Below are 15,254 nucleotides of genomic sequence, written 5' to 3'. Positions count from 1 at the left end.
CTGTGCACTAGGGGGCAGTAGAGTGCGCATATTCTGGTGTAGCGCATAAAAAGAATGAGACGTTTTCTGTCGTACTGGAAAAAATATAATTACCCAGTGAACAAACTTATCCTAGAGACTCCACTGACGTGAGGTGAATATTAGTGGTGAGTTTAAAGCGAACCATAAGCCTTGTGGTAATTTCTGTGTTTCTCTCCTGCTCTGAGGGTCTTTATCTTGTACTATTAGCAAGGGGCTAACGCTAGCTGACCTGACTAGCTAGACTCAGTAAAAACTACAATGAAATGTAGCTCGTATTGTCGTCAGTAGAAAAATAATAATAATCGATGTATTTGTACAAACTTCTATATCTAATCTTAATTGTTATAGAAACAAATATATAGCAGATGAAGCATCAGCAGGATAGACCGATATTATCAAAACATACTAAAGATATGCAGGTATGTTTTATTAAATGAAATTATTTGAGATTTATGTTCTGAAGAACATTTAAAGTACATTGCTGAACACGATTTAGGTCTGCAATGTTTCTCTTTTTAGTTAACTTTTAAAAAACGTTTGTTTGACAGTGTTTATATTTTTCAGCTCAGTTTGCATACATCATCTTACTTTAACTGCTTTGGGCTGCTCTGTGTCTCACATAGTCTTGGCGATTGTGTCATTCTGTTTGTCCTCCTCATCTCAGCTGTAGCATTATGTCTGGGGTTCCAGCAGTGAGGGTCAGCATCGAGTCTTCCTGTGAGAAGCAGGTGCAGGAAGTGGCCCTGGATGGGACAGAGACATATGTCCCCCCACTGTCCATGTCCCAGAACCTTGCAAAGTTGGCACAAAGAATTGACTTTAGCCAGGGATCTGACTCAGAGGAGGATGGACCTGAGGGTGAACCCAGGGACCGTGAGTGGGGCAAGCAGGAGCCTGAAGAAGAAGAAGGTAAATCATGTACAAAAACCAAAACCAAAATCAACTGATGATCGTCTGATGTTTTCAGCTACGCATGCATCGTCAAATCTTTTTGGAATACCTTGCCTGTTTAATGATGGGTGGATTAAAAAAATGGGTGGATTAAAAAAATAACACTCTTTAACATTCATTTTTTTTCTTCTGTTAAATAAAACGTTTTTATTGGTTTCTTGACACAGGCACAGTGAAGTTTCAGCCTTCTCTTTGGCCCTGGGACTCGGTGCGTAACAACCTGCGCAGTGCGTTGACAGAGATGTGTGTGCTCCATGATGTGCTCAATGTGGTGAAGGAAAAGAAGTACATGGCCTTAGACCCAGTGTCACAGGATCCATCAGCTGGAAAGGTAAACTGCTGAAGAATTTTCACCATAGCATCTTCACTGGAGTACCGTAGTGAAAACAAACGCGCTTCTGGTAAACCGTGTATCCATAACAGTATTCTGGCCTTGTGCAGACCCCACAGGTGTTCCAGCTCATCAGTAAAAAGAAATCTTTGGCCACAGCCGCGCAGCTCCTCCTCAAGGGAGCGGAGAAGCTCACTAAGTCAGTCGCAGAGAACCAGGAGAACAGGAGGCAGCGGGACTTCAACTCGGAGCTGCTGCGACTCCGCTCGCAGTGGAAACTCCGCAAAGTAGGAGACAAGATCCTGGGAGACCTCAGCTACCGCAGTGCAGGTAAAAAGGCCTCTGATGGATGCTCAGGCAACTCTGTCAAACACTTTGTCCAACATATAGTTGAAACTAACATATTCTTCTGTTAGACAAAACTATATGACTAGTTTAACCTCAAGCTAATGTGTTTTAAACTTTTTTCTTTTTTTTACCGCATAGGTTCCCTTTTTCCTCACCACGGCACATTTGAGGTCATTAAGAACACAGACATTGATCTGGACAAAAAAGTCCCAGAAGATTACTGTCCTCTTAATGTCCAGATCCCGAGTGATTTGGAGGGATCCGCTTATATCAAGGTGAGCGAGTACAACATATGGATCAGCATGTTTCTGCATGAAGGCATGGTCTGTTAAAACACAGCAGGGAATATAAGAGTTAGTTAAAGTTCAGTGTTTGTCTTCAGGTGTCCATTCAGAAACAAGCTCCAGACATTGGAGATCTGGGAACAGTAAACCTCTTTAGGAGACCATCAAAATCCAAAGCTGGTACAGTTCAATACACACATTTCCCTCTTCTCTCGTTCTCCACGTTCCACACTTTTATCATCATCTCATCATCATCTTTCTTTTCCTCTATGAGCAGGCACCCAGCTGTGGCACGTGAAACTAGAAGCAGCTCAGAATGTTCTGCTCTGTAAGGAGATCTTTGCGCAGCTGTCCAGGGAAGCTGTTCAGATTAAATCCCAGATCCCTCACATTGTTGTGAAGAATCAGATCATCTCACAGCCATTTCCAGGTCAGAGCAGTCTTGATAATGTCATTGAGAACAGATCTGGGTCTTTGTTTTGTTGAGTGTAATAATAAACAAATGTCAAGTTATATTTCACCCAAAGTTCATGAGCTACACATATTTTGCCTCGTGTTTTTATTTTAAATACAATCAAACTCATGCTTTGTCTGTTCTTGCGCCCGTCCTTCATAGGTCTACAACTCTCGATCTCACTATGCCACTCTACGGGAGAGAAAAAGAGCCAGCGGGCATCTCCAGAGAAACCCAAACCAGACGACCACCTTTACGTACTGGAACATAACCTGCATCAAATGATGAGAGAGGTGAGACGCTCATCTCAACCGAAGCGCTTCCAGTTTACTATAGATGTGTCTTAATTCAGTCATAAACAAATAACACGTCTTGTATCCCTTGAGCTGCAGTTTAAAAGTTAGTGTTGTTTCCACAAGATAAAATTGGGACAATATTACCACTGTGATTTAAGTTGATGTTGCATGCACGTCGTAGTGGGACGTAGTTGTCTGATATAATACAGTTTTATTTCAATCAGTCTTGAATTTGCTGGTAATATGACACGACCAAAGATACCAAATCAACCTCGTTTGTTGTCACAGTTCCACAAGCAGCAGTTGAGCTCTGTGGTGATGCCCCATCCTTCCACCGCTCCCTTTGGCCACAAACGCATGCGCCTGGCAGGACCACTGGCCTACAGCAAAGCTGAGATCTCCAGCCTGCAGCAGAGCGAGGGGCTGCTGGAGAAGATCATCAAACAGGCCAAACACATCTTCCTACGCAGCAGGTGAAGTTAGTTTAACAGAGTCTGTCTGTGAATATGTTCATCAGAGTTTGACCTCGGGCAAAATACATTTATAAACACAGTGTTAAAATACCCCCAACGGTTTTTTAAATTATTAAATGAAGCGGTTAGATATTTCCATAGTTTGACAGATGGTAATGTAAGTTACGTATGAAGCACATGCTAAATCACCTGGTTGAGCTGGTTCCACATGTCCCGCTGCGTCTGCCTGTCGGCAAACATGTGACTTACGTACATATTTTAATATCTTTAATAATCAAGTATAACAAGCCTAACCAAGGTACTTGAGATTTGGATTGATTTGAGTTAGGAGATCCCTGACCTAGACCACTCTGACATTATTTTTTGTCAGAATTGTTAGTTAAGATTGTGTGTGTATGTTTCATAACAAAAAAACTAAATCCTCTCTTGGAATTGTCTCGTTTAGGTAATCAAAATAATATTTGGTGTTACACAAACGGCTGTAAACAGTTTGTTATCCAGGGTCCCTGTTTGAAAAGATTGGAAAACACTTGATGTACATTATGGTCAAAGGTTATTGCGTATTAATCTCTTCCACTCTCTCTCTTCCCTTTCACCTTTTAAAGAGAAAGATACATTATTTAATTCATCAGTATTAATGTTTACATCTGTGATCACCAGGACGGCACGCACCATCGACAGCCTGGCCAGCAGAATTGAAGACCCTCAGATCCAGGCTCACTGGTCCAATATCAACGACGTGTACGAGTCCAGCGTCAAAGTGCTCATCACCTCTCAGGGCTACGAGCAGATCTGCAAGTAAGTGGAAGGGGCAGAGGAGAGAAGGATGAGGGAGGAACACGAGCAGGAAGGGGAGATAACATAAGAAAAACTGACCAACGCGTTGTGTGTCCAGGTCGATCCAGCTGCAGCTGAATATCGGCGTGGAGCAGATCAGAGTGGTGCACAGAGATGGACGCGTCATCACACTGTCGCACCAGGAACAGGAGCTGCAGGACTTCCTCCTCTCACAGGTATCACAGTGGCAGCTGGTGGAGCAGCGTGTACACCTGCTGTACACCAACCTCTCCAAGTTTTAAATGCTTTAGATTAAAAGATCCTTAAAAGACGGTGTGTAATTTAGAGACTTTAAGCTGAAGCTATAGTAATGTGTTCCTTGTCCTCTGTGTGTGTGTGTGTGTGTTAATGTTATGTTTTTCCAGATGTCACAGCATCAGGTGCATGCGGTTCAGCAGCTGGCTAAAGTGATGGGCTGGCACGTCCTCAGCTTCAGTAACCACGTTGGCCTGGGCCCAGTGGAGAGCATCGGTAACGCCTCTGCTGTCACTGTCGCCTCTCCCAACGGAGAGTACGCCATCTCAGGTGAGATCAATGAAGTTTACCGTTGTAAATTGAGAAGGAAAAGGCTGATCATAGTTGTTAATAGTAAACAAACCATGGAATAATCGTCACAAACTCTGCAAAGATTTTAGTCCCTAACAGAGTGCGTGTGTTTGTCTCTTCAGTGCGTAACGGCCCAGAGAGCGGCTGCAAAGTCTTGATCCAGTTCCCCCGCAGCCAGTCCAAAGAGCTGCCGAAGAGCGACGTCATCCAGGACACCAAGTGGAGCCACCTGCGAGGGCCCTACAAAGAAGTTCACTGGAGCAAGATGGAGGGACGCAACTTTGTCTACAAGATGGAGCTCCTCATGGCTGCGCTCACTCCGTGTCCTTAGACAAAACGTCGTCCTGATTGAACTGGACTGAACGGTTTCCAAAACATTTGAACTCACACCAGTGCAGCAGCAGCAGCAGCAGCAGCAGCAGCAGCAGCAGCAGCAGCAGCAGCAGCAGCAATGATACAGAAACCTCTGTTACTGTGATTTGTCCTCCACTTTTTTAAACACTGTTTGTCCTCCTTCAGTCATGTCTGCTGTCTGCTCTGCTTTGTTTTGTGCAGTAATAAAACACTGATACGTCATCATGATAATAAAGCAGTGGAAACATCTTTTCTGATAACTTCTCATCAGCACCGCAATGGGTTTTATTGGGGCTGTTCTAAGACTTAAGGAATGGCTTTGTTTATTTGCAAGTAGCATTTCACACGTATCATGTTGTACATTGCGTTGCTCAGCTTCTCATTTAGGGAGATACAGCGGGAGTCAGTCAGTGTCACACTGCAACAGCTGATTGTTGTTTGGCAACAAAATAAATCCAATCTCTGCTGATTATTTTCATAATTCCATGATCATAATTCTGAATATTGTGGCCCCACAACCTTCAACCTCAAAATTATGAATTGAATTGTTTTGTTGACAAACCAAAATGATTCAATTGTAATGATTTCTCTGTGTAAAGAAACCAGATAATATTACAGGTTCATCTGTCAACAAAAGGATTGACGATCCGTCACTAAAACGGATCATAATAACACTTCCCAGTCCATCAACGCACATGAGGGTCATAACAATAAACATCCGTTGAAAACAAGCAATAAAAATCTCAATTCATTTATTGAGATAATAAATACAGAATTTATTTTTGAGTGAAATATATACAATGCGATCCAGTGTCGCCAGCTGTAAAACAAAAACAAGAAAAACATAGTCCCTGTGTGGCAGCCAGCGCTGGTGTGACGTCCTGTACGTCCGTCTGTCTGTCAGAGAGGCTGCAGCTCCGTCTCATTGTTTTCTGTATGAAGAAGGAATTACACTTGGTCATTTCACAATGCTGAACTGTACACAGCTGTACAGACCTTTGGACTCACACACACACACACACACACACACACATTTGAACATAGCTTTCGACCCACATTCACAACCATCGAGCCACATTCAGACATTTAATCAGTGAACACTGCAGGGTAAACAAACCTCTCAAAATACTGAAGTTTATATCAAATAATCTGAGGACTGAGGGGATTAACTTTGGAAAATAACGTTTGAATTTGTGCTGGTGAAAAACTTCCTTAATAGCCTATTACTTTAATTATTTTACCCTAATTTTGAATAAATCAACATTTCCAAGAGATATACATTTGATAAATGAATAATAAGTTTAATTTTATACATTTTTCTTTTCCAAAAAAACACACAAATCATCAGTAAGACTATAATAGGCTATAAAAAAATTTAAATAAACCCATGGCTCCCACTTTCTGGGCATGGCATTTTCTAAAATACACACGTTAAACGTTACCTGGCATCTGAGTCTTGCGTCTCCACGCTACTATTCTCTTGTAAACTTTGTTCAGGAGCCACATGACGAGCATGAGGAGGGCGGCCACACAGGCCAGAGCCAAGGCAGAGACGGACAGGTACTGAAGATCCTCATACAGCACCTCTGCAGGAGAAAGGAAGATAAAAAAAAACATCTTATTTATTCAAAAACAGTTTTTTGATTTTGTGTTTTTTCTACAGCAGCAGTACGTGACAACACAGTGTGTCACTAGTGACCAGACGGGGTAGACAGAACACACAAACAAGACAACAAGTGTGTGTATGTGTGTGTGAGAGAGTGTAAACGTTATAGTGGGGAGATTTTAAAGTAGGACACAAAACAACAAGGCTGCGTACTGAGGTGAGGTCGCACAGGAAGGAGAGGTCAGACCAAAACTGTGACGGTGTTAAATATGTTATGTTAAATATTTACTTTTTACATTTTCACGAATAAACAGTGACAAAAACACATTCAACAGAAGAGAGGAATAAAGACACAGCAACACACAATCATTTGTTTGAGATGCAAAAATCTACAACTATGACATCGTACTAAAAAATGAAACGGCAGCTGTAGCCTCCATAACCCTTACACACGTGCATAGACTGAAAAACACAGTATGTTCATACTGGTTATATATATATATATATACACACACCCATATATACACACACACACACACCCATACACGCACAGTGCAAACATCTACAGTCAGCGTCCTGTGCCCTATCTGAGTGAGATGTTACACCCATAATAATGTGTGGCTGGTTCTGTGAGAACGATAATTAAACCACAGCGATTATGTTTCTGTCAGACAGTTTGAAAACTCCTGTCCTGTGTGGACTCTTCCGTTTGCAGAGAATAAGCTATAAAACTTGTGACATAAAAAAGTTACATACAGTAAATAAATATTACAATGTTTACATAAGAAATGCTTTCTCTTATTAGGAAAAGTTCTTGTATCACGTAGTGCAGGGGTGTCAAACTCATTTTCACCGAGGGCCACATCAACATACTGGTTGCCCTCAAAGAGCCAAATTTAATGTAAACACACCCTCAGAAACAGACTTTGAAGCATGGGTGATTTCTTCAGCCACATTAAAGCTATCTTTCACTGCCGCATCGTATTTGGTTATGGCTTTTGTGAACACATTCTGCTGCGATCGCAGTTTGCCTTTTAACTCTTTGACAATTTGTTGTTTTCCTTGAAGGCTAACTTTGGCACACTTGGCTCCTTGTTTGGTGTCAAAATGCCGACGTAGATTGTAGTCTTTGGCGACAGACGCGGCCTCATGACACTAAAGACATAGCGGTTTTTCTCATTGAAGCACGAACATGTATTCGCCTTCCCATCTTTCTTGAAACTGCCTTCCATCTGCGTCAATCTTTCTCTGACATTTTGGCATCATTTGTGGATATTTCAATCTCAATTTCGTTCGTCGAATGATGCATGTACAACGATACACTGCAAAACTAGTGGCAGGATTCCGTCACTTCATGGGAAATGTAGCTTATGGTCAACACACGCCTTAAAGCAGCGTCGACCTCGCGGGCCACATAAAATGATGTGGCGGGCCACATCTGGCCCCCGGGCCTTGAGTTTGACACATGGGATGTAGAGTGTATCATTTCTAAATGTTTGGTGAAACATTTTCCACCTCCATCCAGCATTAAAAAAAAAAATGCATGCAATATTTTAAGACTTTTTTGTATTTACTGTGTTCACGTCAGCAATGGAAAATAGTAGGAACCCACCAACTAGCTTTTGGTTACCTTTTTCCTGGGATCATCTGGAGTCACCAGTTCCAAAGTCTGGCCCACAATCAGATTTTGTACAGCCCGCTGCTTTGCTTTTATAATATTGATTATTTATGGCCTGGTCGTGTCATCACCATTAGCTCAGCTGGTAATGAGTTGCTCTTTGAAACCAGAGTTCAGGGTTTGTGATTCATGTGGTGTTCACCTCTTATTGATCTGACTCCAGATGTTTCTTCACTCCTGTGTGCCTTAGATTAAACCACTAAACTTTTTCCCTGATTTATTTTGGGGGGAAAAAACCTCCACAAACGCCCCATTTTCAACTCACCATTGACTTTGAGGACAAAGCCCACATCCTTGCTGCTTCCTCCTGCTTCTGTAACGGTGACCACGTAGTACCCGGCGTCCTGCAGCCGCAGGTCTGACAGGCCCATGGAGCCGTTGATGTAGGCCTGCACTCTGCTGCTGTAATCCACCGTGATGTTGCTGTACACCCCCGGCTGCCAAGTCCCTATGGTGCGGCTCACCGCTGCCGACATAAAGTTCCATTGTATGGTGGGGATCCCGCTGCAGGAGACGTCCACGGAGAAAAAGACGTCCTCCTGCACTGACCTGATGAGGCTCCTCTGGGGAGAGTGGATGGAGATGGCTCCAGCTTCAGGAGGACGGGGACATGGAAGTGAAAGGGGAAATGAGTTAACGTTCAGCCTCAGAGTCATGTAGACAAAGAGAAACCGTCTGTAGCCACATAACAAAATATAATGTATACTTTTTTAACCGCCAGAGAAAAAAAAGCCTCAATCAGTGAGTTTAAATATGTTGTTTTTGTGATTTGAGTGTTTGAAACCCTTTCTTCAGATTTGCCCAAATGACACAACTGACATGTGTTTCTCCCCGTGTCCCAGTTGGCAAGCGTGTTTTCACCAGAGGAGTGTTCTCGCCTGTCGGGATGTGTCAGCACCTCGTACAACCACACCTAAAAACTGAACTATCCCTTTACAAACTGTTGTAATGTGATGTCATGGGAGACAGACCGTACTGTACCGTACCATTTTTCTGATTTCCCCAAGATAAGGGTGCCAAAAAATGGAACTTTTACTCATTGAAATACAAAAAAAGTTACCGTACCAAACCGGAACCGTTCCAAACACGGCTTTTAAGGCTCGTTCTGGAGAAATGAAACAAAAGTCATCCAATCAGGTGATTGAACACTTATCATGTGCCAAGGATTTCACACACGGAACCTTTAAGTCAAAAATAAACTGGTGTACGACAAGTATCCTTACTAGAAAATGACTTTGGTAGACGTTGAAGTCACTTTGTATAATATTACTTAAGTAAACGTCTTAAAGTATTTGACGTTCACTGTACTTAAGAATCAAAAGTAATCTTCTGATATAAAATGTACTGAAGTTTTAGAAGTAAAAGTATTAAAAAAGTGAGTTGTTAGGGTTGAGTCATGGTGGATCAGTGGTAGTGTGAGGCTGGGGATAAGACACTTAACCCCATGGTTATGAAAGACCGTCAGTTTTAGTCTTGATGACCGTTGATGATTTTATTTGGTCGTTTAGTAACAAAGATAGTTAGAGGAAATGTAGTGGAGTAGAAGTACAAGTTGCTCGAAATCTATCTTTAAAGCAAGTGTGTGTCTGTCTGTTAGTCAGATCGCTCTAAGATTTTGGATAGGTTGAGAATTTTAATTTTCACTGATTTATCATGCTGCACTTTCGCTGATTTAGCAGAGCAGAGGCTCATCAGCAGCAGCTGTGCTGTCTGGAGGTGGGAGTGAAGAGGCTGTCCTCATGGTGGGTGAGACTTTTTCATGCGGTTCACCGCAGAACATGGTGTTATATTGAAACGACGAAGTGTCCATTCACCAATATGCGAGCACATATTTATTTTGCATTAGCATGCTACTACTTTGCGGCTAACTTGGCGAACCTGTTTCCAAAGGTAAGCTAGCGAGGCTACGATTAGCATTAGCCTTTACGTTCCTTATCATGCATTATCATAAATGAAAAATATTCTACGAGGTTACAATTAGCATCAGCTAACCGTGTAATGCATGATTTACGTTCCTTATCATGCATTATGATTTACGTTCCTTATCATGCATTATCATAACTGAAAAATCTTCTACGAGGCTACGATTAGCATCAGCCTTTACGTTCCTTATCATGCATTATCACAACTGAAACATCTTCTACGAGGCTACGATTAGCATTAGCCTTTACGTTCCTTATCATGCATTATCATAACTGAAAAATATTCTACGAGGCTACGATTAGCATTAGCCTTTACGTTCCTTATCATGCATTATCACAGCTGAAAAATCTTCTACGAGGCTACGATAAGCATTAGCCTTTACGTTCCTTATCATGCATTATCACAGCTGAAAAATCTTCTACGAGGCTACGATAAGCATTAGCCTTTACGTTCCTTATCATGCATTGTCCCAGCTGAAAAATCTTCTACGAGGCTACGCTTAGCATTAGCCTTTACGTTCCTTATCATGCATTATCACAACTGAAAAATCTTCTACTAGGCTACGATTAGCATTAGCCTTTACGTTACTTATCATGCATTATCACAACTGAAACATCTTCTACGAGGCTACGATTAGCATTAGCCTTTACGTTCCTTATCATGCATTATCACAACTGAAAAATATTCTACGAGGCTAGGATTAGCATTAGCCTTTACGTTCCTTATCATGCATTATCATAACTGAAAAATCTTCTACGAGGCTACGATTAGCATCAGCCTTTACGTTCCTTATCATGCATTATCATAACTGAAAAATATTCTTCGAGGCTACGATAAGCATTAGCCTTTACATTCCTTATCATGCATTATCACAACTGAAAAATCTTCTACTAGGCTACGATTAGCATTAGCCTTTACGTTCCTTATCATGCATTATCATAACTGAAAAATCTTCTTCAGCTCCCACTATAGGAATACATACTTCCTACGGGCACTGCACTAGTACAAATAAAGTAAAGTAGCGATATGTGAATTTTGTACTTAAGTACAGTAACAAAGTATTTATACTTCTACGCATTATAACACTGGTTCTAATGTTGTGACTGATCAGTGTATTTTATCAACACTTTCAGCTAATGTTTAACATGGTGTGATTGTATCGAGCTCTGGCAGAAACGACGCGTCATTATAAAAAAAAGAAAATGCGTCTCGTCTGCACTAAATTCCATGTTCAGGCACTCAGAGATGTCCTGTTTTCCTTTCGCCTCATGTTTGGAGGAATGAAACTTGCCAGACGAGCTGAGAAAGAAGAAGAAAATTTAAAAAGGCAGCCGTGTCCATCTGTGATCAAACTATGTGTGACAGTGTGGGGGATCTGGTTCTGCCTGATGAAGCACAGGTAAAGAATTCACCTGAGAATACCAAACGCTGACTCACAGAAAGCACAATGTGTGGGAAAAAGAAGGTGCGCGTCCTTTCATTCAGACGACGTCACAGTTTACTGAAGCGCGAACAGCTTATCGTTGATTTTCCCGATTAGGAGATGGAGATGCTCTTTTTCTCTGTTTCTGTGAGATGTCAGATTTCTGCACACCTATGTTTACTCTCAGCTGAGTTCTGCCTCCTTCTATATTTGACCCCATGAGGGATCGTTGTGTTACATACAGTAGATAATGTTTGACACAGGAGAACCAGAAACACCTTGGTAACAACAACAACAACAACAACACAATGGAGGCGAGTAAAACAAGGCCTGGTGACGCTGTATTTTAAACAAGTTCGCCGTGTTGTTTGACAGCAACTTTTCTCGCTCAACATTCCGATGCAGGTAAGCTGTGTTACGTGCGTTATCAGATGTTTATTTATACTTTGTAAAGGCTGTCAGACGCCATGATAAACAATGGAAAGTCTTTCAAACATTAACAGAAAGACGCCCATTGAGTTATAGATTTTTGGGCCTCGTGCAACAGGTTTCCTCTGCTGTTTCACTTCAAAACCAAGATGTAAATGATGTCCTCGTCCACCTTATCTCCAAACAGGCAGCACGTGGAATGCTGTGGAAAGTGTCTCATACACAGCCTCCACTTCAAAAACAAACTATGCTGCTTTTCATAATGATAGGAATTATAAAAAATAAAGATGTGTTGGAGGAGCTTACCTAGGTCACAAATATATAAAGTGATGCTGAGGAACACAGCAACATCTTGTACATCCCAGAGCCTGAACTGCCACATTAGAATATTAGAATCCCAGAGCCATTGGTCCAACGACAGAAGAAGAAGAACCTCCTCCAGATTGTCTCACATTCTGAAGCTGAAGCCTCTCAGCGTCCCGTGCAGTGTCTTACTTCCCTGGTTCCAAGCTTGTCCCTCCTCCGTTGTTCTTGTGTGTGTGTGTGTGTGTGTGTGTGTGTGTGTGTGTGTGTGTGTGTGTGTGAGTTTCCCCCTGGTGTGAGATATCAGAGTGGTGGTCACAGCAGTTTTCTCTCAGGCCTGAGCGCGAGTCCTCCTCATACCTGCACAAGTCAGTGCCAGCCAGCCCACACCTATCAGACAGGTTGAGCCAGAGATTACTGAGCAAACATGAAGGGAGGGTTATGTGATCACACACACACACACACACACGCACACACACACACACACACACACACACACACACACGAGAAAAAAGAAGCTCTAGAGTTACCACACATCTTTCTCAATTTAATTAGTGCCCCCTCCCTCCACCCAACACACACACACACACACACACACACACACACACACACACACACACACACACACACACACAGAGACACACACACACTCACCTGAGCGTACGCAGACACACCACACGACTGCAAAATGAAACCAGGAGAGGTGGAATCGGCCTGTGTTTGTGAGAGAGACACACCTGGTTAAACATGTCAAACAGGAAGTGTGTGTTCACACCATGAAACACAAACACAAAGGAAGAGAGAGAGAGAGAGAGAGAGAGAGAGAGAGAGAGAGAGAGAGAGAGAGAGAGAGAGAGAGAGAGAGAAGAACTGACCTTTCATTTTAAAAGGAGGCAGACACCTGGTTCACTTCTGAGCGTCTGCCTTGTTTCTGAAACAAACCTCAAAGTACATACGTGTGTGTGTGTGTGTGTGTACATATATATTTATATATATATACGTATATATACACACACACACTTTAGTTCTCAATTAGTGTGAAGAATGTGTACGTACAATACATATATACATATAATATATATGTATATGCACATGTATATATATGTATACATTTTATATGTATATATGTGTATATATACATATACACATATATACATACATATACATATATACACATATATACTTCATATATATATATATATATAACTGTTTTTTAGAGAGCAAGGACAACTAACAATTATTTTCACAATCGATTAATCTTACGATTATTTTTCTCGATTAATTGAGTACAATTAAAACTCTAAGACAAATAATAGATTATGAACATAGGGTAACACTTTATAATAAGTACACGCTATTAGGATTAGTTAAGCATTAATAAATAATATTGATTTCATCATTTATAACGCATGAATACTAAAGTTATAAAAGTGTGACTGAAAATAGTTAATAATTATAGTTAATTATCGATTCGTTGAATAATCGTTGCGGCCCCTAAAGGTCATTGTAATGTGAAACTTTACTTTTGTAAACAGGCAGAGTGTGAGGGCAAGTTTAACGTGTGGGTGTAGTTTGTTCAAAATGCTTTTTATCATTTTTAATTATCCTGTCCATTTGTACTGTGTGCTTCTTCTACAATCATCGCCATGGTAACATGTTTGGTGAGAGTGTGCGGCCTTAATTCACCAATAAACAGCCTAATATGTTGTTATAAATCACAATAAAACAGAAAAATAAGCGCTGCCCAGCGCCCAAAAACAATACATTTTTAAACTTAAAACTTCTTTATTAAGAGAAGAACGAAATGTCAGTTTATGACACAAGTGCAAACAAAGTTATACTCACATGTGGAGAGTCCGTCCATCCAGACAGTTCAGCAAAACACACACAAATCTCAGGACTGGGGCAGCAGAGTGATTTATGACATCATCCAAATCATTTCAGGAATTAATCACTGTGGTGTCATTGTGTTGCAGAGGGAGAGTTGGTCCACAGCTGCAGCTTCATGTGCAATTTTTGTTGTTAAAGCAGACGTCTTGAAGTGGAAGTATAGCCATTACTTTTCCGTAAATTAAATTAAATTAAATTAAATTAAATTAAATTAAATTAAATTAAATTAAATTAAATTAAATTAAATCAAATTAAATTAAATTAAATTAAATTAAATTAAATTAAATTAAATTAAATTAAATTAAATTAAATCAAATTACTACTATACTCTCTTAATACAGGCGATATCACAAGCATTGCGCAGAAGTGGGAGAAAGATCTTGACACAGAGTATATTGAAGATGGCTGGCAGGAGGCCATTAAAGTATTTAAATCTACCTTCACATGTAACAGACTGAGAGAGACACAATATAAAATACTGCACCGTCTACACCTAACGCCATACATACTAAATAAGATGGACCGTCAGATTTCACCTTTGTGTATTAAGTGTCAAAGAGAGGTTGGAACATACTACCATTATTTCTGGCAATGTAAATTGATAAAAAGATTTTGGGCTACAATCTCGCAGGAACTGAGTGGTATTTTTCGCGTAAAGATGGGGAAGGACCCTGGCCTTTTCATCCTTGGCCTTCCCTCAAGGGAGGTGACTTTAACCCATTTGAAGTTCAAATTATGTGACAAATTATTATTATTGGCCAGAAAATGCATTTTAATTAACTGGATCACTGATAAACCACCTACTGTCACTCTATGGTATAGGGAAATATTCCGGGTCCTCCCCCATGAAAGACTTAGTGCAGTCGTGAAGGGTAATGAAAGGTCCTTTAATGAAATGTGGGCTCCTCTGCTTAACTACCTACCGGACGAATTGTCTCAGCTAGTGGAGAGGGGCCAGTCTTCTTTACATTGGTCATGCCCACTTAAGATGAATCCTTAAGTGTCCTTGTTTGCAGTGTGGCATTTACACACTACCATATTGTTTTGTTTTTAATCTGTTTGATTTATCACTGCTTACTGCGTAGGGTACTGATTTGACTGTGACTA

The 15,254-nt window shown here is 41.0% G+C and overlaps 2 protein-coding genes across 2 annotated transcripts; one reads left to right on the top strand and one right to left on the bottom strand.

Moving 5' to 3' along the window:
- Positions 1 to 101: 101 nt before the first annotated feature.
- Positions 102 to 5,049, top strand: med17 (mediator complex subunit 17). Its single transcript, XM_083887127.1, has 13 exons — positions 102 to 146; positions 686 to 930; positions 1,140 to 1,303; positions 1,414 to 1,633; positions 1,790 to 1,926; positions 2,034 to 2,115; positions 2,213 to 2,365; positions 2,552 to 2,682; positions 2,974 to 3,158; positions 3,819 to 3,956; positions 4,054 to 4,171; positions 4,361 to 4,520; positions 4,664 to 5,049. The coding sequence occupies exons 2-13, from the start codon at positions 696 to 698 to the stop codon at positions 4,870 to 4,872; spliced, it is 1,932 nt and encodes a 643-aa protein (XP_083743253.1). The 5' UTR covers positions 102 to 146; positions 686 to 695; the 3' UTR covers positions 4,873 to 5,049.
- Positions 5,050 to 5,705: 656 nt separating this feature from the next.
- On the bottom strand, positions 5,706 to 12,336 carry vstm5 (V-set and transmembrane domain containing 5; the record flags this gene model as incomplete). The annotated part of the gene is made up of 4 exons (XM_083886728.1): positions 5,706 to 5,827; positions 6,338 to 6,481; positions 8,445 to 8,771; positions 12,261 to 12,336. The coding sequence occupies 4 exons, from the start codon at positions 12,334 to 12,336 to the stop codon at positions 5,796 to 5,798; spliced, it is 579 nt and encodes a 192-aa protein (XP_083742854.1). The 3' UTR covers positions 5,706 to 5,795.
- Between the last annotated feature and the right edge of the window lie 2,918 nt (positions 12,337 to 15,254).

Source organism: Microchirus variegatus (assembly GCF_963457635.1).
Source record: "Microchirus variegatus genome assembly, chromosome: 3".
NCBI lineage: Eukaryota > Metazoa > Chordata > Actinopteri > Pleuronectiformes > Soleidae > Microchirus > Microchirus variegatus.
This window is presented reverse-complemented; position numbering and strand designations above follow the sequence as displayed.

Coding starts and splice junctions, on each gene's coding strand:
- med17 (XM_083887127.1), top strand. CDS start 696: ATGTCTGGGGTTCCAGCAGTGAGGGTCAGCATCGAGTCTTCCTGTGAG. Junction 2,366..2,551: donor CATCTCACAGCCATTTCCAG/GTCAGAGCAGTC, acceptor CGTCCTTCATAG/GTCTACAACTCTCGATCTCA. Junction 2,683..2,973: donor TGCATCAAATGATGAGAGAG/GTGAGACGCTCA, acceptor TTGTTGTCACAG/TTCCACAAGCAGCAGTTGAG.